General features: G+C 37.4%; 2 protein-coding genes across 6 annotated transcripts in view; one reads left to right on the top strand and one right to left on the bottom strand.

Moving 5' to 3' along the window:
* GLIPR1 (GLI pathogenesis related 1) overlaps window positions 1-13,117 on the top strand; it is a 121,031-nt gene extending 107,914 nt beyond the window's left edge. For all 4 annotated transcript variants that reach the window (XM_064283806.1, XM_064283805.1, XM_003405212.4 and 1 more), the window contains 3 exons: window positions 52-137; window positions 1,228-1,254; window positions 1,358-13,117. In XM_064283806.1, coding sequence (XP_064139876.1) covers window positions 52-137; window positions 1,228-1,254; window positions 1,358-1,512 — 268 coding nt within the window. In that variant the 3' untranslated portion in view covers window positions 1,513-13,117. The remainder of the gene's footprint in view (window positions 1-51; window positions 138-1,227; window positions 1,255-1,357) is intronic.
* KRR1 (KRR1 small subunit processome component homolog) lies at window positions 2,304-15,250 on the bottom strand. Of its 2 annotated transcripts, XM_003405213.4 has the most exons (10): window positions 15,128-15,250; window positions 11,580-11,752; window positions 10,553-10,687; window positions 10,246-10,371; window positions 10,070-10,153; window positions 8,674-8,730; window positions 7,438-7,608; window positions 4,535-4,612; window positions 4,329-4,422; window positions 2,304-2,634 (listed from the first exon to the last, which is right to left on the bottom strand). In XM_003405213.4, exons 1-10 carry the CDS (start codon window positions 15,210-15,212, stop codon window positions 2,492-2,494), a joined length of 1,146 nt encoding a protein of 381 aa, XP_003405261.1. In that variant the 5' UTR covers window positions 15,213-15,250; the 3' UTR covers window positions 2,304-2,491. The 2 variants fall into 2 exon arrangements, with proteins under 2 accessions (XP_003405261.1, XP_023414841.1); XM_023559073.2 differs by lacking the exon at window positions 8,674-8,730.
* Between the last annotated feature and the right edge of the window lie 8,560 nt (window positions 15,251-23,810).

Below are 23,810 nucleotides of genomic sequence, written 5' to 3'. Positions count from 1 at the left end.
GAATTGGAAAAGAAAAACAACTCTCCTAATAGACAACGTTCTCCTTTACAGAGGAAATTACCCAACTTTGCCGTATAACAAAGGAGCCACTTGCAGTGCCTGCCGCAAGAATGACATGTGTTTGGACCAGCTCTGCGGTAGGTTAATAAAAGAATCTACCAAAAATACAATGTAATTCAAGCTATTGTAACTTCCTATACAGTTAAGAATGCCAACATTTGCTATATCCTAAAAGCTATTTTCAAGGAAACTGGCATCAGGTAGCAATCGAACCAACTGTTTACTGTCCTAGGAATTCAAGATAAATTTAGGAAGCAAACTGTACCTCTTTTAATCAGTCCAAAAAAAAAACCCCAAAAATGATTATGGTGTTGGAATCTGTAGCCCCAAGATGTACTAATTTCAGCAAGATAAAAAAATGTGTGTAACAAGGTCATCCAAAGTAACAGAATTCTATGCTTTGTGGTCCTACCTATCCAAGGCACTCTAAAGACCTGCATCTTCATCTGTGGAACTAAATAAATGCAACAAAGCTGCAGCGTGGCACTCTGTATTAGCAAGACAGCATTTCATGAGGGATAGAGTGTATAAAGCCAATGAAGATAATGTCCCAAGGATATTTTTCTATACTTCCTAGCAAAATTCTGCTTTTTCAGTTTTGAACCCTGGTGGCGTAGTGGTTAAGTGTTATGGCTGCACACCAAAAGGTCGGCAGTTCGAATCCACCAGGTGCTCCTTGGAAACTCTATGGGGCAGTTCTACTCTGTCCTCTAGGGTCGCTATGAGTTGGAATCGACTCAGTGGCAGTGGGGTTGGAGTCCCTAGGTTGCGCAAAAGGTGTACATGCTTGGCTGCTCCTCAGAAGGTTAGATGCTTGGGACTCGGAAGAAAGTCCTGGCAATCTACTTCCGAAAAATCAGCCATCAGAAACCGTATGGAGCACACTTCTGACACACAAGTGGTTGCCATGAGTTGGAAACGGCTTGACAGCAACTGGTTTTTATAGTTTCCATTATATAAAAAGCAATTTGATAAAAAAAAAAATTTAGTACAGGTAGTACAAAGAATCATAAAAATAATATATGAACAATTACCCTTTGAAAATCACTGCAATAAAGCCAAAGTAGGTGTTAACGATTATAGAGACTTAGCTTTTTAAAAATAAAACAAAAGCTTCACCATTATCCAACCTTTTAATTTTTCTTTTCCTTTTCCCTGACTTTACAGCTAACCCACAGCGAGACAAAGTCAAACGTATGTATATAAATCTTAAATCATTTCATTAAGAGCTATGTGAATTATATCACTGCATTATGAGAAACAATGTCTAAGACAATATTCTATGTTTGATTCATAGGTTACTACTCTCTTCAGTATCCAGACTGGCCGATATCCTTACGTAACAGATACACCTCTCTCTTTCTCATTGTTAGTCCACTAATTCATATACTGACTGTTATAATTACCATTTTGATCAAACACAAATACCCTAATTTAGTTCTTTTGGAATAATACAATCCAGGACAAAAAAAATCATTCATATATGACTTTTTTAAAAACAGTAACAAGTGAATGTATGTCTAATTTGAAAAACATTTCAGGAAACAAAGTGTGCTCTTACCAAAAAAAAAAAGAAACTGTTCTACAGGATAAATTCATCTTTACTTTTCACTTTTCTGTGAATAAACATTATCTTTGGTAAGAAAGCTAGCCTCTCTATGTCTTGGCTTCCAAATCTGTAAAATGAGTGAGTTACATTTAGGTGATTCTAACTCTATCGGCCCTCATTTTTAGTTACAAACATCTCTACGTTACTTGTCATATGCTGCCTCGACTCTAAACATCTGTGATTTTTTTCCCTCACTCTACTGCAACTTGGTATCTCTCTGTTTTACCTCTCCCCAGATTTAGGATAGAGTACTAATTAAGGAACTTGATTTAAGAGGCTTATGGGCTATATAATCTTGGTATAAAAAGTAAAATGTTTAGTTGCTATCATTAAAGAGGGAGAGAGAACACTGAAAATTTGATTTGCCTCAAAACCAAATGCTGGGACATGATAATATTTAATAGTCTAACCAGTGGTGTCAGTCACTGGATTTTATTGATAATTACAATAGCTAAACAATAGTTCGACGGCAGTGGGCTTAAACAACACTCCAAAAATTTTATATAAAATAACCTAAAGAAATTACTCCTAAAATCACAATTAGGCAAAATCTGCTTAGAATAGATTAGGCCCAACATACACAAAGACATATATATAGGTTTCTAGTACAAAATTTTTCCAAAAAAAACCCACATGAATATAATAATTTATTTATAAAGAACTCTGTTCTGGAAACAAAAGAAACTAGAAAAAAACGATCAAAGTATTCCTTCTCATAGATACGGCAACTAATGCCTAGTATACCTCAAAATCCTTTACAAAAGGAGATAGCTTAAGAAATGCTAGTTCAGGGTTTTTTTTTTGTTTTTTTCTTTTCCTATGTTACTTTTTTTTCTTCTTTTTCTTTTCATTTGCTTCCATCTTAAGCTTAAGTTCTTCAGCTGTAAGTGCTCCCAGTTTCTTATTCTTTGCTTTCTTAACCTTTTCTTTGATGGCAGCCACATCAATTTTAGTTTCATTAGAAGCTAGACAAGTGAAAAACACAATATATGTAATCCTTTACATTTTACCAAATAAAGCATAAACAATATGTGGTTAGGACAATAATTTGAGAGTACTGTTACAACTGAAAGGTAATATAAAATACCTGCCTAAATGCAGGAAATTCTGAACCACCATTTCCAACTTTCTTCAAATTAACAATAAATCATAAAGTAAAGCACTATAACATACATTAGTACAAGTACGCACAAAAATAACTTTAAAGCTGAGAAATTCAAACCAGTTACTGAATTCAGCTTTATTAAAATTGTATTTTTCCTGAAATCCACTTGAGATCAGATTATTTTTATTCTTTTTATATTCTTTTAGGACTTTAGACTACTCATTAATATGCCAATTATCTATCATGTATAAAACTAATTTAAAATTACAGTTCATGAAGAATATTACATGTAACCCTTTAAGCCTCAATGCATTTAATTAGCTAACCATGAAACCACAGGTTAAAACTGATGTTATCTAACACCACAACAAAAAAAAATCAAAATAAAAATTTTTCAAATAGTTCAATGAATGAGTAGTATGTTATTTAACAAAATTTCGGCAGTAAAAACAATAACTTAGGTAAGTTTGTGAAGGTCCTCCTATATAATCAACCATATAATCAATGTCAAAAACATGAATAAAATAGGGGAAGGAAGCACAAAACAATGCAACCTTTTCTGATGATTTAAAGTACAGTATTCAAAGCACAAAAGTACTGGAGGATAAAAAGTTCATACAAACTATCCAGCAACTTGAGGAACAAAGAGATTTAAAGCTTCCACTATAGTGGAACAGCTACATTTTAAATTGCTATTAGAGACTAAGGCTAAATTAGCTAGTGAGTACCTTCAAAATAAGTAAGTGCATAAACTGGAAATTTTAATGCTTAATGTTTTTAATTTTATATAACCTATTTTTTATCATCTACAAAGTAGAATACAGTATTTTTAAGTTAACATTGCCATAACATTAAGATAATAAAATAGTAATGGGTTACAGCTGTTTTTGACCACTAGGTCATGTACACTCCTGCCACTATGCCCACCCTCCCACACTGTGCCACTATTCACTTTGGAGGGTTACTTTAGGAAGCATACAAGTATTACCAGAGAAAGGGAATGCAAAAGACGAGAAAATAAATCAGGTAAAATGAGGCTAGAAATGAAGCATAAGGGAAAAGTGCTTTTCCTTAGCATCTTTTTAATAAAAAAAAAAAATAGCCTCTCAATAATTTCTTCCTGTCATACCGTTAGTGTTCTTTAGCCCAAAGTAATGAGAAATCCATGCTAAGAGTAATGGAACAAAACTTTAAGCCAAAGAACACACAAATAAATGGAAGAAAAGCCCAACCTCTTACGAGCCCTTTCTGACAGGCATGATAGCAAGCTCAGGGGTGTCACTGCTTCACTGTTACCTTATCTCTATAGGGGATGCACTGCTCTGGTTATGGCTCTCACAACAAAGGGTCCCTCCCCAGCCCAAGACACAGACAAGGCACTGTCAATCTGGAATACCCTGAAATAGCCATTAGTTACTACTAAATAATAAATTACCCAGGACATTTATTGTTCCTTGGATTAATGAAATGCTAAGATAATTGATGGAGGATATGGTTATTTTTTTACTTGATAGTCAGAGATTCGGACAAATTCAGCTGAAAAACAAACATTACCTTCCTTGGGCTTCACAACTGGTTTTTCTTTAGGTGGAATAAAAGCTTTCTTTCTTTCTTCTTGTCTCTTACTGACAGCTTCTGCTTGTTTAGCCTACGTTATTAATAGAGCATACGTTAGTAAAATAAAATTCACAGTTAAATAAGGATTCAAGTTTCCATGAGCTCTGCTAATAATGTTGTGAGGTAGACACAAACAGTATTACCTTTATTGCTTCCATTTTCTGTCGCTTCTTCTGACTTGCCTTCAAAAAGTATTCGCCACTAGCCAATTCTTTATCAATCTGTAGAAAAGGGCATTTACAATTACTTCAGGAATAATGTAGATGAGAAATCATTTCCTAAGACTGAAACCTAGGAGTAAATTTTTAACTTTGCAACTCTGGACAAAGGACTATTTGAATACACAGCTTCAGACCTTTTTTTCCCAGATAATAAATTCAACCATTGCTAGACCCTAGAATGGGTACCAAACGAGTATAAGGCAGTGTTCTTGGACTCCATAAGCCTATTAATTAGTAGGGGACATAAAGCAAGTACCCAAACCCCTACAGTGAAGGCTGCATATGAAAATATAGTCCACTTTCCCCAGCATATGTTGTTCCCTACCACACGTATAGGTAGAGTGAGCATTCAGTATGGGACACAAGGTGATTGAAAGTATATAAAAGAACCAAATTAGTAATTACAGATAATAATTATCCAAGGAAAAACAATTATTTTCAACTCTGTAAGAATTAACAAAATACAACTGACAAAGGCCACACTGCATGTGGTAAGGTCTGTTACTGGCTAAAATTTAATAAAATAAAATCTGCAAAATTAGACCTGGAGATTGGGACTTAAAGGGAATTCATGGTGGCCGAAGCTAATTCAGTAAAATCTGATATTAAACAAAAAAAAAAGTTTGAAGAATCAAATCCTCACTGTCAAAATTATACATGGAAAAGTAAATTTAATAAAAAACATAAAAGCATAGAAAAATTAGAACTATTTTACTGCACTATAAAGAAATTTATTCAAGACTTGTATCAGCTTAATAGTATTTAATATGGAAACACTCCTGTGCAGAAATTTCAGTATTAGTATAGTTTCAATATAAATCTTTACAAAGTCATAGTGTTTTTGGGATTAGGACAGAGTGGTTAAAACTCCCTATGACATTCTTAAAGGCAAGACATAAAAAGAAAGAAGTGTACTCTAAGCTCAGGGAAATACATGCACAAAAAGCACGGAAGTGGTCAAGTAGGTGATGTGTTCATGAGATGCACTACACTTTGGTTTAGGTGGAGTGAAAGGTCAATGTTTCAGCAAACTGTAAGAGGAAATTGGAAAGACAGTTTTGGAAAAGCCTGAAAAGGCCTTTATAAAGAAGCCAGGATATGATTTGAAATGACTGAAAGTTTCTGAGAAGAGACTAAAGTAGCATTTTAATAAGGTACAGAAGAAGAAAGAGGAAACAGTAAGAGACTGAAATAAAGGCAATGGCGTTCAGAATGATGAGCAACTGCCAGGATTTGGTGATTAATTAAATACTAATTAGAGAAAACCACAGTTGGTTCATTCAATATATAGTCAATAAGTACCCTTGTTCTATCTATCTTATATAGTGTTATCATATCCAAGGCACTGTTCTAGGCTCTTTACAAGTACTAACTCATTTAATCCTCATTAACAATTCTTTGAGATAGGTCTTATTATTACCCTCATTTTATACATGGGGAAACTGAGGCATAGATGAATTAAACAGCTTGACCAAAGTCATATAGCAAATAAGTTGGCAGAACAAGTCAAATGAGACATCGCTGTCTTCAAGAAACCTACAGTCATAGGAGAGAAAGACAAGTCAATCAGTAATTATAGGACAGGGCCATAAGAAGTATGGCAGGTGCTATGGAAACATGATTTAATAACTAGATCCCTCTACTTTTCTCCAACTATCAGTCTCCTTCTGGCTTCACTTTCCAAAGTAGACCCCATGGTCTACCACTTCCATTTTTTTGCACTGGAATCATCATTCCTTTTCTCCCTTTGACCTTTCTTCATACCTTCCCTGAAAAAACCCCAAACACAGGGCTGTGGAGAGGATGGTATATACAAAGAGATAGGGTTACATGCTGAGTAGAAAGAACTAGTAGAGAGGGAAGACTTCAAGATACAGCATAGGGAGGGGATAATGAAGCAAGACACCTTAAGGAATAGTTATAAGGTAGAATTCAAAGAAGTAAAAAGGTTGATACAAATAGGAAAAAAAAAAAATTGTGGTAAGAGAAGAGGAAGATGAGAAAATTCTTATATCAATTATTTCAGTAAACGAAAAGGCAAAAGTCATCTGCTAAGAGTGGGAGAGTCTGAGGGAATTAAGAAGATACACCGAACTGCCAGACAATATTGAGAACCTACCTGAAGCTGGAAACATGAATCTACAGTGGATTGAACCCAAAGATATTATTTTCTCCTACTATGTTTGGTAGTCACAGTATGGAAAAGAAACCACGTTTTTGGACTGATCCAAGTTTTAGGATTTTTCAGGGCAGGTGTGATAGAAAGAAAGGGAGGCATGAAAGAAAGAGTGATGGGCAAGAGTGAAACAAATTCTGGTCATGCTGAGAAATGAAATGAAGCCTGAAGGCAGTTGACGCAATGGGAGAAAACGGAGGGATTCATAACTTAGAGAAAGGGTAGATATTAGAATTTAAAATTTCAGAGCTGGAGCAGTCATATATATAGTACATTGTCACGGGAATATTATAAGACAGAGTAAGAGTATTGTAGGGCTAAACCATTGGGGTTTTTTTAATCCATAAAACGTTTACAGTGGCTACAGGGACACACTGCCACCAACCACCTTAATGAGTTTATACTCATGATGTAGAGTCTCCACTCCACCCCTCACTTCCATTAACTTAGCCTCAAAATTAAGTTCATTTACACTTACCCTCAGTTCTTACAACTCTACACACTCAAATGTGTACGTGCATGCACGTGTGCACGTGTACACACATACATGCACAGAAATCCCACCTAAAATACCCACAATAAAGTTTTTGACAAAATAGATTTATTTAGTCTCCCCCTCTTTTAAAGAAATTCAAGATTTAATACTGACCTGACTTTCTGGCTGTGGTGGTGGGAATGGTGTATACTCTTTCTTAACAGTTTTCTTCTTCGGTTCCTTGCGTTTATTTACATTTTTGTGTTTGAACTGTGGCAAAAATCTTTCCCAACTTTGTGATCTTAGTTCAGAATCTTTTGCCAATTCTCGTTTAATCATTAAAGTCTTTAATCAAGGAAACAGAAGAAGAAAGTAAAAATTTTTAATTTCAAAAGTCATACATTTGTGAAACAAATACAATAAAAACATTGTTTCTATAAATGATGAAATTAAAAGAGGTAAGCAGTAGTTCCTAGTCTCTCTGGTGAGATTAAACCAGTTCCATAAAGAAAAACAGGGCTATCTCAAGCATGCATAATTAGTCAAGCATTAGAAAACCATTAGAAATTTAGATTAAGAAATGCAGAACTGTTAAAATATTTGAGATGAAAATGAAACTAATTCAGCTTTTTGACTCTTATTGCATTAAAATCATCAAATTCAAGTTAATAATAGCAAGGGGTGATTTCTTATTAGCTCTATATTCCCTGTGAGCAGAAGTGTTTAGTAGCCACCAAGATCTTTCACAGGCAAAGAGAAAAGCAGAATAAATGTGTTCATGATTAGATAAAATCAATACTCTCCCATTTCTGCCACTCTGCTCGAATTTTATGGACATTGATGCATCAAAGGATACAAACCAGGCATTAGATGCACCGCTAGCTCTCCTTTTATGTGCAATGTCCCAGTGTAACTGAAAATCACTTTTTCACTTCAAACTCTGAGACTTTTAAGTTTCAATTGATTGCTCAACAAACATCCATCACCATGGCTCATTATACCATGGTTATATTTCCAAGCACAATTATGAACTTTGTACACACAGTAGACCTCTCTCAAAAGGCCTACAATTTGAGTTTGAAATCCCAAAAAAGGTTTTAACGTGGTAAGATATCCCAGACTTTATTTAAAAGAAGTATAATTGATATAATCTATGACAAATTCCATGAAGCTCATTTTCATTGTATGACAATTACATAATACTCAATAGTTTTCAAACTGTGCTCTTAAGGCTGGGGTGAAATAGAAATGGAGTTAAGTGGCTAAACTCTACCTTTAATTTACACAAAATAGCTCTGCTTTATCTATTTTATATATTAGCTTTCATAAAATATTTAACTTCAGGAAAAGTTTCTGTACCTAAGAGAAGTTTAACAACCACCAATATGGTGATATATAATTAGCACTCACTTTAATGTTATATATTGGATGAATATTCTTCATAGTATCTAGGACTACTTTCCGAACCTGAAATTTATGAATAAAAATAAATTAGTCACAAGGATTTCAATGAATTGGATAGGAGAGGACTACTACACTACAAAATATCCTATGTATCAGGCAATAGCTACCAAATTGAATATACAGTAAAACCTGGGTGAAAGCTGAACTTGTGTAAGATGGGAATCTGTCAGAGAAGAAAAACTCAAATATTTTCCACCTCAAATATTTTCCTCTAGATAGTGACAGGAAAGTGGTGACTATACCCTGTCAAAGGCAGAAAAATTGTGAGACCTGGAAAAACAAGGCAGTCCTATGGAGTACCGGCTCTCACAGGTTTCACTGTAGTAGTCCCTTCAACTGCTGAGTGGCTTCCAGAACTTTCGTAATAGTCACCCTCTTCTGAATACAATGAAGTTTCTCAACTTTTCTGTTAAAATGTGGTACCTAGAACTACAACACCACTCTGGAGCTATTTAATTTAGGGAGAAGAGGGCTGGTTTTAGAGTCAGAAAGCGTAAATTAAAATAATGGGACTGCCACTTCATATAGGAAAGTCCCATCACTCTCCTGTTCCAGGTTTCTCATTTGTAATATGGAAATAAAGCTATCTTTACCTCAAAGGTCCATTGTAAGAATTAAATAACGTATTTTAAAGACTATAAAGTATTCAAGATATTTAAACTGTAATTGCCTTATGAGAAAAAGGCAGATAATTTATGAGAAAGAGGTCAAAACAGAATTACTATTAAAGGGCCTGGAAAGGAACCAAGATGGAAAACCTCACAGCCACATTTAGACAGGAACAGCATCAAAGAGAGTGAACAGAAAAGCTCTGCTCCACAGATTTTCTTATAACATTAATTTAACAAATTAAATAAAATTCTCAAGAAAACATTTATTAAACTCTGCATTAAAAATTCAAACAAAACAAAATATATCTTTAAAGAAAAAAGTCTTCAGACTCTGCCCTCTACTGGCTGAATGCATTACTGCAAATGAGATCTATGGAAGTCTCCAATCATTTGAGCACACGTAACTGTTTCTGGTATGTGCTATGGAACCAAGATTTTAAGCACTCATTTAAAATTTGTAGTGGGAAGAGTGATGATGAGCAGACTTTCTAATTCAGAAACAGATTCTCCACAGTTGCCAAAGGTTGACCATAATATGTTAGGCTCCAGGAGTGGTAATTCATTCAAATAACATGAAGTGCAAATTATTTACTAATGGGAATCAAACAACACATACTTTAAAAACAAAGTAATTATAAAACCATATTTAATCCAATGAACTATTACAACCAAACTATTTAATTTTCTCTCTGATGCAAATTAACTGAAGATAATAAATAGTTCTCATTTACCTCTTTTAAGCCACTGAAGGGTCCAATGGCTGACACCGTGTTTCCCTGAACCATAACGTAACAGTTTGTTAACAGTTCCAATGCCTGTCTCAAAAGAACAATAAGTTGAAATTTAGTACACTGAAAAAACTAACGATAGAGGTAGATATTTATGCCTTCCACTGATTAAAAAGTACCTTCAATGTAGATCCTTTGGGCCCAATAAGTCGTTGTCTTCTTTTTACAAATCTTTCTTTATTTCGTACTAAAGAACCTATTTTAATGATGTCACATGCAACATCATCCTGAAGAATTCGTACTGCCTTTTAGAAAAATAAAGATAATAATCTCATCAATATTGTTTACAAATATATTTCTTTACCAGCCCAAGCTACTATCTAAGCATAAACATGAAGAGTATATAGCAAAAGATTTTATATGCTGTTATACGCTGTCTATAATATTCATACAACCAAAGCAAAATTTTTGCAATTTTAGAGTTACCTGATCAAATGAAACACTCCTTGCTAAAAGTTTTATTAGGTCTCTGGCCCTAATGATGATATATGGGTCAAAAGTCTTCTTTGTTGTACAAACAGTCATGCTGCCCTCAATCAAGTCCAAGGTTGCATTAACGTGCTACAAAAAGGACAGAGCAAACAAGCAGTTGTCTAAGATTGCATTCAATTTTAGATAATTATAGCACTCATCTTAACCAAACCAAACCAAACCCCACTGCTGTTGAGTCAGTTCAGACTTACAGTGACTCTATAGGACTGAGTACAACTACCCCACAGGGTTTCCAAGGCTGTAAATCTTTACAGAAGCAGGCTGCCACATCTTTCTCCCACAGAGTGGCTGATGGGTTCAAACTGCTGACCTTTCAGTTAGCAGCCTTTTGGTTAGCAGTGCTTAACCACTACCAAACCATTTATCAGTTTCTGTGCCATTAAGTCATCTTTCAAATTCTTTCAACTCCCACCCTGAAGAAGCTGGAGAGTTAAAAGATAAAATAATAACTTGATTACTCTCATCCTTCACATAATATCAGAAATCTAAGCAATTGAAACCACTTATACTTGGCTTTAGAATACACTGTATTACTAGAATAAAGATTATCTCTAGTTTAAAAAAAACACATTAATCCAAATGAGACCATACTTTAGACCTAACATAGAAATGTAAAGCTATATAGCTTCCTCAGCCTGGACTCAGCTCCAATCTACAATCCACTCCCTAGATGAAAACAGACTTTCCCTTCCAATCTTTCTTCCAATTGGTTAGGGAACTAAGGGCAAAGTAAAAACAAATTATCATAGATTCAGCAAGAATCTGTAATTATGAAAATTTAAGCATTTATTCTCAAAAGAAAGAATAAGATTTAAACAAAGCAAATAAAAATAATATTTTCTGACAAATGAGCATAATCTGAGCAATATTTCAACACAGTGAGTTGATAAACAATATGCTTAACGTAAAGGTAAAGGTATAAACGAGAAAAATCTCAAAGAAATGGATAAAATGTACATACATGTTCATTCAAGGCTTTCTGTACCAATGGCCAGCATTCTTTCAGGTAAGCCTCTCTATATTTTGGGAACAAAGTGGCAAAGCTGCTCTCCTCCAGGAGTCCTCTGGGATTGTCCTCTTTGGAAAAAGCTGGTTCTTTCCAACCATCCGGAACAGTGAGGAGTTCTGAGTCACCTATAGAAGGTAAAAAATTTACACGCCACATTTTATCTGTCTTTTGGACACTTTTTGAACACTTCTATGTACACATTCACAAGCTTCCCAATACTCTTCCTTACACTTTCTCTCCCTCTGCTTTTTATACATTCAACAGTCAAAGAAAATGCCTCTGTCATTATCATCAATACACTATATTATCTGTTTATGTTTTAGTCATCTCATAAGTTCCTTAAAGGCAAGAACTCTCCTCTTCCTTGTATCCACACAGGCAGGCATATGCTGACAGATAGTGGGTACTCAAGAAACTTCTACTACACTAAACTACTACACTAAACTATAAAGTTATTTATAGTTAAGATAGTGATGTAAACAAAATGATATTTGAGATCCAAATATCATTTTGTTTACATCACTATCTTAACTATAAATAACTTTTCTGACTTCCCTGGAATAGAGCCCAGACACACGTAATATGTGTCCATGGGTGTGTACATATGCATGAAAATGTCAAAGGCTGATTCTCATGTATACTTTCCATTAATGATAACTTATATAGGGCTTTAGGTTTTGCAAAGAGTTTTCAAGTGCCTTATTTCTGTATGCCCTTCATGACACTATGAAAGGTAGCAAGAACCAGGATTATTATTCTCATTTTATGGGTAAACACACAATCCAAAAAGGATAAGTGACTTGCTTAAGGGAACACAAAGCTGATTCAGTTTAGGACTTTCTTCACTCACACAAAATGCTTCCAAAGGACCATAAATTATCTCTCACATTGTTTTTTAAAAGTTGTGGTCCTGGATTTTAAGACCCTCTTAAATCCAATAGCTATTCTCTAATCTAAAACTACTCAAAAGTATGATCCACAGACTTTCAGCATCAGTATCACCTGGGAGTTTGTTAGAAATCCAGTTCTTGGGCCAACCCCAGACTAGGGAACCAGAATCTCTGGGGTAAGGCCCAGGAATGTGTGTTTTAACAATCTCGTCAAGAGACTCCTACGTATACTAAAGCTTCTCAGACCTGAACCCATTGTATCAATCCCAGTCAGGTAAACTTATTTTCTGCTTCGTGTACTCATATCCAGTTTCTTTTTTCTGGTTCAGATCACAGAAAATTAGTCAGATGCATGTTTCATTCACTCCCCCAATATCCATAAAAAGCCCTCAACATTTGAAAACAGTAATTACTTAAAATACATATCTGCTCAAGTCCCTACCCAATTTAAACACTTCAATGACTATGAATTAATAAGTAAGAAAAAGATAAATCTACCTACCCTCCCCCCAAAAAACTGACAAAACAAATAAGCAGGAATTTCACAACAGAAGAAAACACAAATAGCCATCAAAAAAAAAAAAAAAAGGGGGGGGGAAAGATGCAGAGCCTCATTAATAGTCAGGAAAGCTCAAATTAAAACCACAACCAGATACCTACCAAAATGACAGAAATTAAAAATGTGGGTAATACCAACTGTTAACAAGAATGTGAAGCTATGAGAACTTGCAGCCACTGCTAATGGGAGTGTAAACCAGTACAACTCCTTTGGAAAAGATTCAGCATTACTTGCCAGCCCCTACACTCCAGTGATTCCACAGCTGTACATATAACCTAGAGAAACACTCTCAAGAGTGTACCAGGAGACAGTTCAAAAACGTTTATAGCAATATTGTCCATCAACGGTAGAAAAAAAAATAAAGTACGGTATAGTCATACAAAGAAACACCGTATAGCAATGAAAAGAATACACTACAGCTACAAGTATCACCCTGCCTGAGTAGCAAAAACAGAACTAAGCCTAGGAAGCAAGACACAGAATAGTTTATTTTCATTCACACAAAATTAAAAAAAAAAGGCAAAGCTAAACCATTTTGTACATAGGCAAAAAAGGCTATAAAGAAAAGCAGTACGATTAACATGATTCAGAATGGTTACTTCCGATTTAGAGAAAAGGGGAAGAATATGATCTGGAAGGTACACGCAGGAGACTCTTGAGGTATGGTAATGCCGTATTCTACTTAATGAACTGGGTGCTGGTTTTCTGTGTATGGTTTTATTCTTTAAGTTGTACCTATAGGGTACACTATGCTAAGTACGTTATATTTTATTAAAAAAAAAAAAAACTGGAAAACCTTGTAACAACAACCTTTTAAAATCTCCCCGATGACTTCAGAATGAGTCGAAGTGAGACAGGACTAGGTTAGAGCAGGTTAGGCCAGGAAAAAGACAAGCAGAACAGAGAGTGGAATAAACCACCTGACCCACGTCCTGGAGATCAGAACAGAACACAAAGGCCCTGTGGGCAAAATGTACTGGCTGAGGGGGCTGAGAGGTGGTACAACTGAAATGTTGCAAACAAACTGTTTATGTAGTTTTTGCAGGACTCCACAGGAGCAAAGCAGGTGCGAAAGAAGTAAAAGCAACCACTGTTTGCCCTTCCCCTGCCCGCCAAAGGGGGCGATGTGACAAAGTGACCCAGTGTGCCTGTGTCACATCCCATAATGAGTTATGTCAGGGAGAACCAAAGGACTTCCATACTGAAAAAATCCTACATGCGCACTTGTATCTGCATAATCCAACCCCTTCTCAGAAATCTCCGCCCCCCAGAACCTCATGAATAAACATCAAAACCCCTCCTCCCCCACCTTATTGAAACCCATAAATACTTGGCTGTTAGGCAAATCGGTGAGAGTCTCTAAAGGTTCTAGCCTTTACTGTCTCCTTTTGTTAGCTGCTAACAAAATCAATTTGCTTGTGTGACTCCAGGCTGCCTCAATAGTCTTATTAGGCAGAACGAATCCGGTTGGGTTCAGCAGAGGAAGGGGCCCTCGGTAACAGGAGTCTTTAACACTTCTTACAAGACTGCTTGAGCAGTCCCAGAGCTATTTCTCTAGCCTGTCATTCACGCTGAAAAAAAGGACACTCCAGATCTCTCTTTCCCCGTATCCCTATGTCTGCCTGATTCCTTTATTTTCAGGGTTCTCTCGGGTTACAAAACGAGCTCCCCACCGCTACGCTACTCCACGTGAATCCTCATGCTGTCAACGACTTCCAGCCTCGGTCGCACAGAAATCCCGCAGCGCCCTCCGCAGTTTATTAATCCTCATCCGTTTACAGGTGACGGATTGCTCAACACCTTAACTTTGAGGAGTCGCCAGCAAAAGCAATGAGTTAGGAGCCCGTGGTTGGCTCTGTACCTGCCTTCAGTTGTTCCTCTACGCCCAGCCAAAGCATCCTCCTCCCCTGTCCCGTTCACTGTTGCCAAATACAAGTTCTCGGCTCCACAGAACAGACTCGAGACGGCCCTAAACATCCACAGCGAGCGGAAAAAAAAAATGTCAACTTAATGCCCACAAACCGCAGCCTTCGGTTCTCCCAGAACCTCACCTTGGTTCTCCTGCTTCGATTTCTGGTTACGAAATCGGCTTTTCCCAGCCGCTGCCCCTGGCACATTCTCCGCGGAAGACGCCATCTTAACACTGCTTCCGATGGCACCGGAAGTTGAACGATTCTCAAATCCCACCGGCTAAAATCCCTGTACTCAAAAAGAGTTCCGCTGTAACTCAGGCAAAGAAAAAAATCTGCGCAGTCGCCGTTGTGCCTGCGTTTGAAGCCAAACATTTTCACAAACCACAGCGCTTCTTCTACGTGGCCAATAGAGGGCTGGATATGTCTTTCCTAAGATGCACTGCAACCTCTAATAGGCAGAAATTTTGAAGGCGCATAATTATGTTAAAAATTTTGCTTTTATTGTTTCTTATAAACAGGAAGGATTTCCTGTACTCTTAGAATTTGCTCAAAAAAGAAAAAAAGCCCTATAACAACAAATAACAACAGGTGAAGGGAAATAAGGAGTAATTCCTTCGGTGTTCCCAGAAGTCCTTTGAAGCCAGTTTTTTATTATTTTCAGTTTAAGTAACTCTCAGTCACTAATAAATGCGGATAGAGCCAGGCTTCAAGTCCAAGCAGTCTAATCAGTGGCAGGTCCAGAAAGTCTACTACAGTAAAGGGAATTAAAGCTGCAAATGTGTTGGAAGGAGGGAAGGGGGGCAGGGAGCAGGTCTTTTGGTAATATTTGCAGAACAAACATACTTTTGATTTAATAGCAAGATTTTCTACAGAGGCTTTTATTCCCTCTTACATACATATAATTTAACTCATTTTAATGTTAGCATTTGTCAGAGCCCTGGTGGCACAGTGGTTAAGAGGTATAGCTGGTAACCAAAAGATTGGCAGCTGGAATCCACCAGCCACTCCTTGGAAACCCTATGGGACAGTTCTTTTCTGTAGGGTCGCTATGAGTCAGAACCGACTCAAGGCCAATGGGTTTTTTTATTATTATTATTATTTGTCAGATGAATCTTACCTGCAAGAAGAGAATGCCAGAAAGATGTTTGCCAGTGTTTTACTGACTATGCAAAGATATTTGATTGTGTGGATCATACCAAATTATGGATAACATTCCCAAAGAATGGGAATACCAGAATACTTAATTGTGCTCATGAGGAATTTCTGCATAGACCAAGAGGCAGTAGTTTGAATAGAACAAGGGGATACTGCATGGTTTGAAACAGGAAAGGTGTGCATCAGGGTTGTATCTTTTCACCATACTTACTCAATCTGTATGCTGAGCAAATAATCTGAGAATGTGGCATAAGGATTGGAGGAAGACTCATTAACAACCTGACATATGCAGATGATATAACCTTGCTTGTGGAAAGCAAAGAGGACTTGAAGCACTTACTAATGAAGATAAAAGACTACAGTCTTCAATATGGCTTACACTTCGACAAAGAAAACAAAAATTCTCACAACTGAACCAATAAGCAGCATCATGATAAATGGAGAAAAGACTGAAGTTGTAAAGGATTTGGCTTCACTTGGATCCACAATCAACACCCATGGAAGCAGCAACGAAGAAGTCAAAAAATGTATTGCCTTGGGGAAATCTGCTCCAAAAGACCCCTTTCAAGTGTTAAAAAGCAAAGATGTCATTTTGAGGACTAAGGTGTGCCTGATTCAGGCCATGGTGTTTTCAATCGCCTCATATGCATACGGAAACCCTGGTGACATAGTGGTTAAGTGCTATGGCTACTAAGAAGTCAGCAGTTCAAATCTGCCATGTCCTCCTTGGAAACTCTGTGGGGCAGTTGTATTCTGTTCTATAGGGTAACTATGAGTCGGAGTTGAGTCAGAGGAAGTGGGTTTGGTTTGCTTTTGGGTTCATATGCATATAAATGTTGGACAGTGTATAAGGAAGACTGAAAAAGAATTGATGCATTTGAAATAGGGTGGTGGCGAAGAATACTGAATATACCATGGACTGCCAGATGAACAAACAAATTTGTCTTGAAAGAAGTATATCCAGAATGCTCCTTAGAAGCAAGGATGGCGAGACTTTGTCTCAAGTACTTTGGACATATTATTGGAACGGACCAGTCCCTTGAGAAGGACTTATGTTTGATAAAGTAGAGGGTCTGTGGAAGAGAGGAAGACCCTTGACAAGATGAATTTACTTAGCTTTTGCCAAGAGTGCCGTTATTCTCTGGTTCCAGAGGTGTGAGTAGGCTGTGCAGCTCTCTATCTCTCCCTGAGGAAACCATGTCTGGAATGCTACCACCAGCCCTGCCACGGTCCCTCCAGTGGAATGTGCCTGAGGGGTACTGGTTTCCACTGAATCAGGTCTGGCAACTCCTTGCCACTTCTGAACCGTCTCTCCCCCCACCCCCCCCCACCCTGCGCCACTCAATCAGATTTCCTAACTTTGTCTTTGATGTTCAGGGCTCCTAGCTTGTCATATATATAATTGTTTCACTTGTTTTTTCAGTCTTTGTTGTAAGAGGCATCACCGGAAGCATCTTACTACTCTGCCATCTTGGCCCAGCCTCCCTATCCCATTTACATAAAGCAAACAACTTATTCATTCATTCTTTTGACAAATGCTAATGAGCACCTATGATGTTTCAGTTCCTGCTCTAGACACTAGGTTTTGTGATAGGGGCTAGAAATAATAACACCACCTCATATAAATATATGTTTGTATTTGATTTTACAATGAAGAAAACAAGTACAAAGACACACATTAAACTTTCAAGATTAGCTACCTCAGGGATAAAGATGAATAGAAAACTGAAATTAGGCAAAACGATTGTAAAAAAAATAGGTGCACATGAAAAATAGCATATTATTGTGAGTGTGTGCATGCCTAGAGGCATCTATGAAAAGATGCTCAGGAAAATGTTCGCCTTGTTGCCTTAAAGTATGGGTACATGGCAATGAATGACAATTAAATAACAATACCAATACTCACAATTTAAATCATTTTATTTTAAAATGGTTGAAATCTGAACACAAATATGTTCTCAGATCCACAAAGTAATTTCCAGAAAATGTAATGATAATACTAGAGAGGGAAAGAAACACTGCCATATCTAAAGAGTTTCATGCTCTCTGGGCTGCAACAACAGACAGACCCATTTTGATGGCGTTCTTCTCCCTGGTCTTTTAGACAGTCTAGCCCCACTTGCAGCTCCCACCCTCCTGCAGGAGGTCTGCACCAGCTCTTACCCCACTTATTCATCTTCCTGTGGAGGGTACGTTGGCCCCACAAATCTCCTTTGGAATTACAGACCTTAATTTCTACAGCAACCAGACAGGGAGTGGGCAAGAAAGGAGACAGGATGTGGTTTATCAGTGTCCCTGGGGGATGCACTTATCTTCCTATTGAAAAGAGGAAAAACTGGGCAAATAAGTGTGGTCTATTTTCCAATTAACCATTTCCATTTTTCTGCATTCATTTGCCAAGGATAAAAATACTTTTTGCACAGCAATCTTTTTTTTTCCTTACTTTTTTTTAATAAACAAGAAACCCAAACCCATTGCTATCGACTAAATTCTAACTCGTAGTGACCCTATAGGACAGAGTAGAACTTCCCCCTAGGGTCTCCAAGGCTGTAAATCTTTACAGAAGCAGACTGCTACATCCTTCTCCTGCAGGTTCAAACCGCTGACCTTTCAATTAGCAGCTGAGTACTTAACCACAGCGCCACCAGGGCTTCTTAAGCAACCTAGATAGGGTGGCTCAAATACATAGAGTTGATATGTTTTTATTTTCTAACATGCCTAAGCTGCTTATTATTCCAGTCAACCTCATCGAAAGCTTTTTAAAACCTTAAGTCAAAACTAGTTGCATCAACAACAGTAGCAATAAACGTGGCTTGGAAAATAAGGCCTCTTCTATTTCCAAGTGTGCATAATAAAATAGGCATCTAGTGATAACATTCAGAAAGGAAAAACTAAAACAAACTAGCTGTAAACTAGTTGTACTACGTTACATGGGGTCAGTGAGAAAAAAATTAGCTCCACATCACCCAACTAAAACGAGAACATCTGTAGGAAAGAAAAAAAAAAAAGCATCAACAGAAGTGAGGTGATCTGCATGGAAACCTAGGAAACCCAGGAATCCAGGGACAAAACTAAATTTGAGAGACATATTCAAGAGCCAGTCTTGGGATATTTTCTGCTGTAGAGTAGAATGTTTCATATGTCATTATCATGGTCAATGCCTGGATGAAATTGTTGTTAGTTCTGATTCATGGCATCCCTATGTGCTCCACAGGGTTTTCAAGACTGTGACCTTTCTGAAGCAGATCACCACACCCATCTTCTGAGACACCTCTGGGTGGGTTTGAACCACCAACCTTTTGACTAGTGTTTGAGCACTTAACCATTTGCTTCACTGAGCAATAGCCCTGCATAAAATATCCACCTCTTCCTCCAAGGCTAGGCTTAGCAACTCTCTGGATAAGGAGATAGGATCTACTGCTTTAGCTGCTAACCAGCTGATTGGTCTTGGGTAGGCACTTAACCAACTTGTTTCTTCAACTGTGAAATGAGGGAGGTGGGTTAGATTCTGTTTCTCAAACTTTAGCCAACATCAGTATCTCCTGGAGGGGTTATTAAAACACAGTTTGCTGGGTCCCACTCCCAGTTTCTAGTTCAGTAGGTCTAGAGTACAGCCCAAGAATTGACATTTCTAATCAGCTCCCTGGAGATGCTAATACTGCTGGTGTGGGGACTTGGAGAATCACTGGATGAAATGATCTCTAAGGTCTACAGCAGTAGCTCTTAACCAATTTTGCCCCCGCCCCAAGGGGTCATTTGGCAATGTCTGGTGGTATTTTTGGTTGTCAAAACTGGGGGCAGGGTGCTACAGGCATCTAGTGGGTACAGGCCAAAGACAATCCATAGGACATCCCCCACAATAAAGAATTATCAGGCCCAAAATGCCAGTAGTGCTAAGGTTGAGAAACTCTGTCTGTCACGGATTGAATTATGTCCCCCCAAAAATGTGTATCTCGACTTGATTAGCCCATGATTCCAAGCATTGTGTAGTTGTCCCCCATTTTGTGATTGTCATTTTATGTTGAAAGTATTAGGGTGGGATTATAACACCACCGTTACCCAGGCCATATCCCTGATCCAAGGTAAAGGGAGTTTCCCTGGAATGTGCCCTGTACCACCTTTTATCTCTCAAAAGATAAAAAAAAAGGAAGCAAGTAGAGAGTTGGGGACCTCATACCACCAAGAAAGCAAGCCATGAAAACAGTGTTATTTTCCACTCTTTTTACCTCCCTAGGGCAAAACTTGCCTGGTGTCAAAAGCCAAAGTTTCCAGGTGGCTTTTAATTACTCCCCTGGACTCCTTGGTAGGCCAATCCTGCTCCATTTCCCTCAACTTTGCTCTATCAAGTACTCCCAAACAATGGGACTTGTACATACAGTGAGTTCCTTGGGTCTAAGGATGTTCATTACTGCTTGAATATTAGTCTCTCCAGGCCCCAGGCCCACAAAACATTAATATTTGGTTGGGAATTGAATCTAACCTCTCCTACTGTTCACAGGGCACTCTTTTTCTCTTTCTGATTGTTCTCACTGATAAGCAACAGCTTTGATTTAATTTTCAATTATAATATTCTTCTCCCTAAAGGAAAACTGGAGCACATTTCATGATATTAGGTTCTACCATAGCAACAGAAGACTTTTTAATGCATGCATGAATATTCAAGATTTAATCAGTGGAATGTGAAATGTATTGATACAGCTGAGAATTATTATTTTATGCAAATGGAACAAGCAAACTACAGCCTTTTATTTGTATACATGACACTGGAGAAATATTTGAAATTTTCTGGGAAGCAGCTCTTTAGTCCTTTGTTAAGTCTATATGTCTCTCTCATCCTTCAGATAATGGGAACCACAGATGGGCCGTTATGAAATGAGTTTTTTAGATGAAGTATTTTAAACATTTAATGAGTTTATATTTGAACAAGTTACTTCATGATGCTAATAATATGGTGACATTGCTTCTTTACTGTTTCAAATTCTCTAATTAAAAAGTTTAGCTTACTTGACACACTTGGAGGCAAAAAGAAAAAACAAGCTTTAACACTACACTTTTGCCTGAGAACGCTTACTGGGGATTTTAACCTCTGGTTTTCCAGAACTTTCCTTTACTAATGTGATTGAAATCTATGGGGTACACATAAAATTTTACATACAATTTGGTGGGCTGTTCATACACCCCATGAGGTTCTCCATAGATGCCCTCGGTTAAGGGCCCTTGCCTTAAGCCTCCATAGTAGAAGTGTCTCAGAAGCCTTGATCTTATGAACATAGTAGTCCTTTTAGAGCCTTCCAGGAGAGGCAGAGGGGATGGAGGGACCACTTAGCCTTAAAAAATAATCACACACCTTCTACAATTAGAATTTCAGTACAATTGAGATCCTTGTATGTAGGTGTACTTCTCGAGACTCTGATTACAAGTTATAGAAACTCAACACAAAGTAACTTAAGTAAAAAAGAGGGTCTTTGGTCTAACATAACTGGGAAATGGACTAGAGGCTCAGTGATGTCATGAAGACACTCATGCCCTCTCACAATTTCTCTCTCCCCTTTGTTCCCCTGCCCCCTTCTATACTTGGCTCTGTTTTCCTCTGGACTGTCTTTATTCTAAGGCAAAATTGTCCACCAGAATCTCGAGGATTTACATCCCCAACAAAGAACAGTTTCTTTTTCCTAGACTCCTGTTAACCAGTCCTGGGTCACATGCTGGAGCTAGAGGTGGATCACACCCAAACAAACTGTGTGGTCTGGGAGTAGGAAAAGTATGACTTCTACAGGAAAATCCAAAAGGAGGTGGATGGATGCTGGTCAGAGGGTAAAACACACAATGTCCACTACAGTGAGTACAGTAAGTTGTCCAAGGGATTAATAGATTTTCAAGTTTAATCCATTGCCTCCCCCCACACCCATGCTGTCATTTCATTAAAATACATCACGTACTTGAAAAATTACTTAGAGCCAGTCACAAGGTAGATGATGGATTATTTTCTAATTTTTTTTGGAGAGGAAGGTAATAATTCTTTCTATCTGCTGCAAGGTTTTCAGACCTGGGTTGATTTGTATTTGGCCAAGCGCGTGTGGCAATACTGAAAAGTGATCTACTGTGACCTACTGTAATTGTGATGACTTGGTCCCTAATGTCTATTCTCCCGAAAGCACGGTCCCTTGAAGAAATGACTGTAATTTTTCTTTTAATTTTGAAAAGAATAAAAAAGCAAAATACAAGGAACAGTAGTCATTCAAGACCCAGCCACCTAGACTTAACAAATGTTAACATTTTGTCGTTTTTGCTCTGGATTTACACAAATGTGAGTGTATAATAAAATCTTACAAACATGCAAAATTAAAATCACTCTTTTATATTCTTTTCCAGACACAATAATGATATGATTTTATTTTTTGAACTATCTTAGGCTTAGAAAAAGGCAGATTGACTAATATAACCAATCCTTTTGTAGCCATAATTCAGGAGATATAAAATATTACCAATTAAAGCCCTGTGCACACTTCTCGAGTTTCATTCTTCTCCTTCCACCAGAGTCAACCACTATGAGTTTGGTGTTTATCACTACCATGTCTATTTTTTGACTGCTATGTATACGTACTATATGCATGTATAGTGAATGTCTAAAAACTATGTAATAATGAATATTAATAATTAGATACATGTTCATTAATGTATAAGGCATAATGTATGTATGATAATATATATCATATATAGAATATGTAACACCAAATTCATCTTGTTTAAGAAGGTAACATATAAAACCAAAAAAACAAATAACCAAACCCATTGCGGTCAAGTCATTCTAACTCATAGAGACCCTGTAGGACAAAGGAGAACTGCCCCAAAGAGTTTCCAAGGAGTGGCTGGTGGATTTGAACTGCTGACCTTTTTGTTAGTAGCTGAGCTCTTAACCACCAGGGCTCCTTGTATATGGATCGATTATATGTTACATATACAAAAACTATATGTGTGTATGTCCTGCTATATATACTTTCCTGCTACTGGATTTTCTTTTGTGAACATTTTGTTTTGAGATTTAATCATGTTGAATACATGTGCTTGTAGTCATCTATCAATGGTATATCGCTTCAGAAATTAGTTTATAGAAGACATCACAGTTTCTGCCTGGGCTGAACGCTATCTCTTCTCTCTTCCTCTCCCCTGTCCTTTCTTCTCTCTGTCCAGGATCACTCAATCTGGAGGAAGCCAGCTGCAATGTAAGCACCCTATGGAGAAGTTCATTTGGTGAGGAACTGAAGCTCCTACCAACAGCCCGTCAGAGAGCTTGAAAGCTGGTCCTCCAGCCTAGTTGAGCTTTCAGATGACTGCAGCCTCAACTAACACCTTGATTGCAGTCTCCTGAGAGACCCTGAGCCAGAAGCATCCAGTTAGGATGCTCATGAATTTCTGACCTTCAGAAACTGTATAGATGTTTGTTGCTTTGAGCTACAGATTTGGGTGGGGAGTAATTTTTTTTTACAGAGATAACTAACATAATATTGCAGCAAGTATAAGCATTCATTAAAACATCATATTTTGATGATGTGGACATGAATGAACCTTTTTTTCAGTAGAAATATTTTACTTTAGTTGTTGCCACTAGAGGGTGCAATGGCCACATATGATGGCATAAGAAAAGCATTGAAAGGCTACTATTTCC

This window comes from Loxodonta africana, chromosome 4, assembly GCF_030014295.1.
Source record: "Loxodonta africana isolate mLoxAfr1 chromosome 4, mLoxAfr1.hap2, whole genome shotgun sequence".
NCBI lineage: Eukaryota > Metazoa > Chordata > Mammalia > Proboscidea > Elephantidae > Loxodonta > Loxodonta africana.
Note: the sequence above shows the minus strand (reverse complement) of the source record. Positions and strands in the feature narration are given on the sequence as shown.

Excerpts from the sequence above, each read along its gene's own strand:
- KRR1 (XM_003405213.4), bottom strand. The coding sequence starts at position 15,212 with ATGGCGTCTTCCGCGGAGAATGTGCCAGGGGCAGCGGCTGGGAAAAGC. Across the intron at positions 10,688-11,579 it reads AGAAAGCCTTGAATGAACAT|CACGTTAATGCAACCTTGGA; the intron begins GTATGTACATTT and ends TCCTTTTTGTAG. Across the intron at positions 4,423-4,534 it reads AGAAAATGGAAGCAATAAAG|GCTAAACAAGCAGAAGCTGT; the intron begins GTAATACTGTTT and ends TTAATAACGTAG.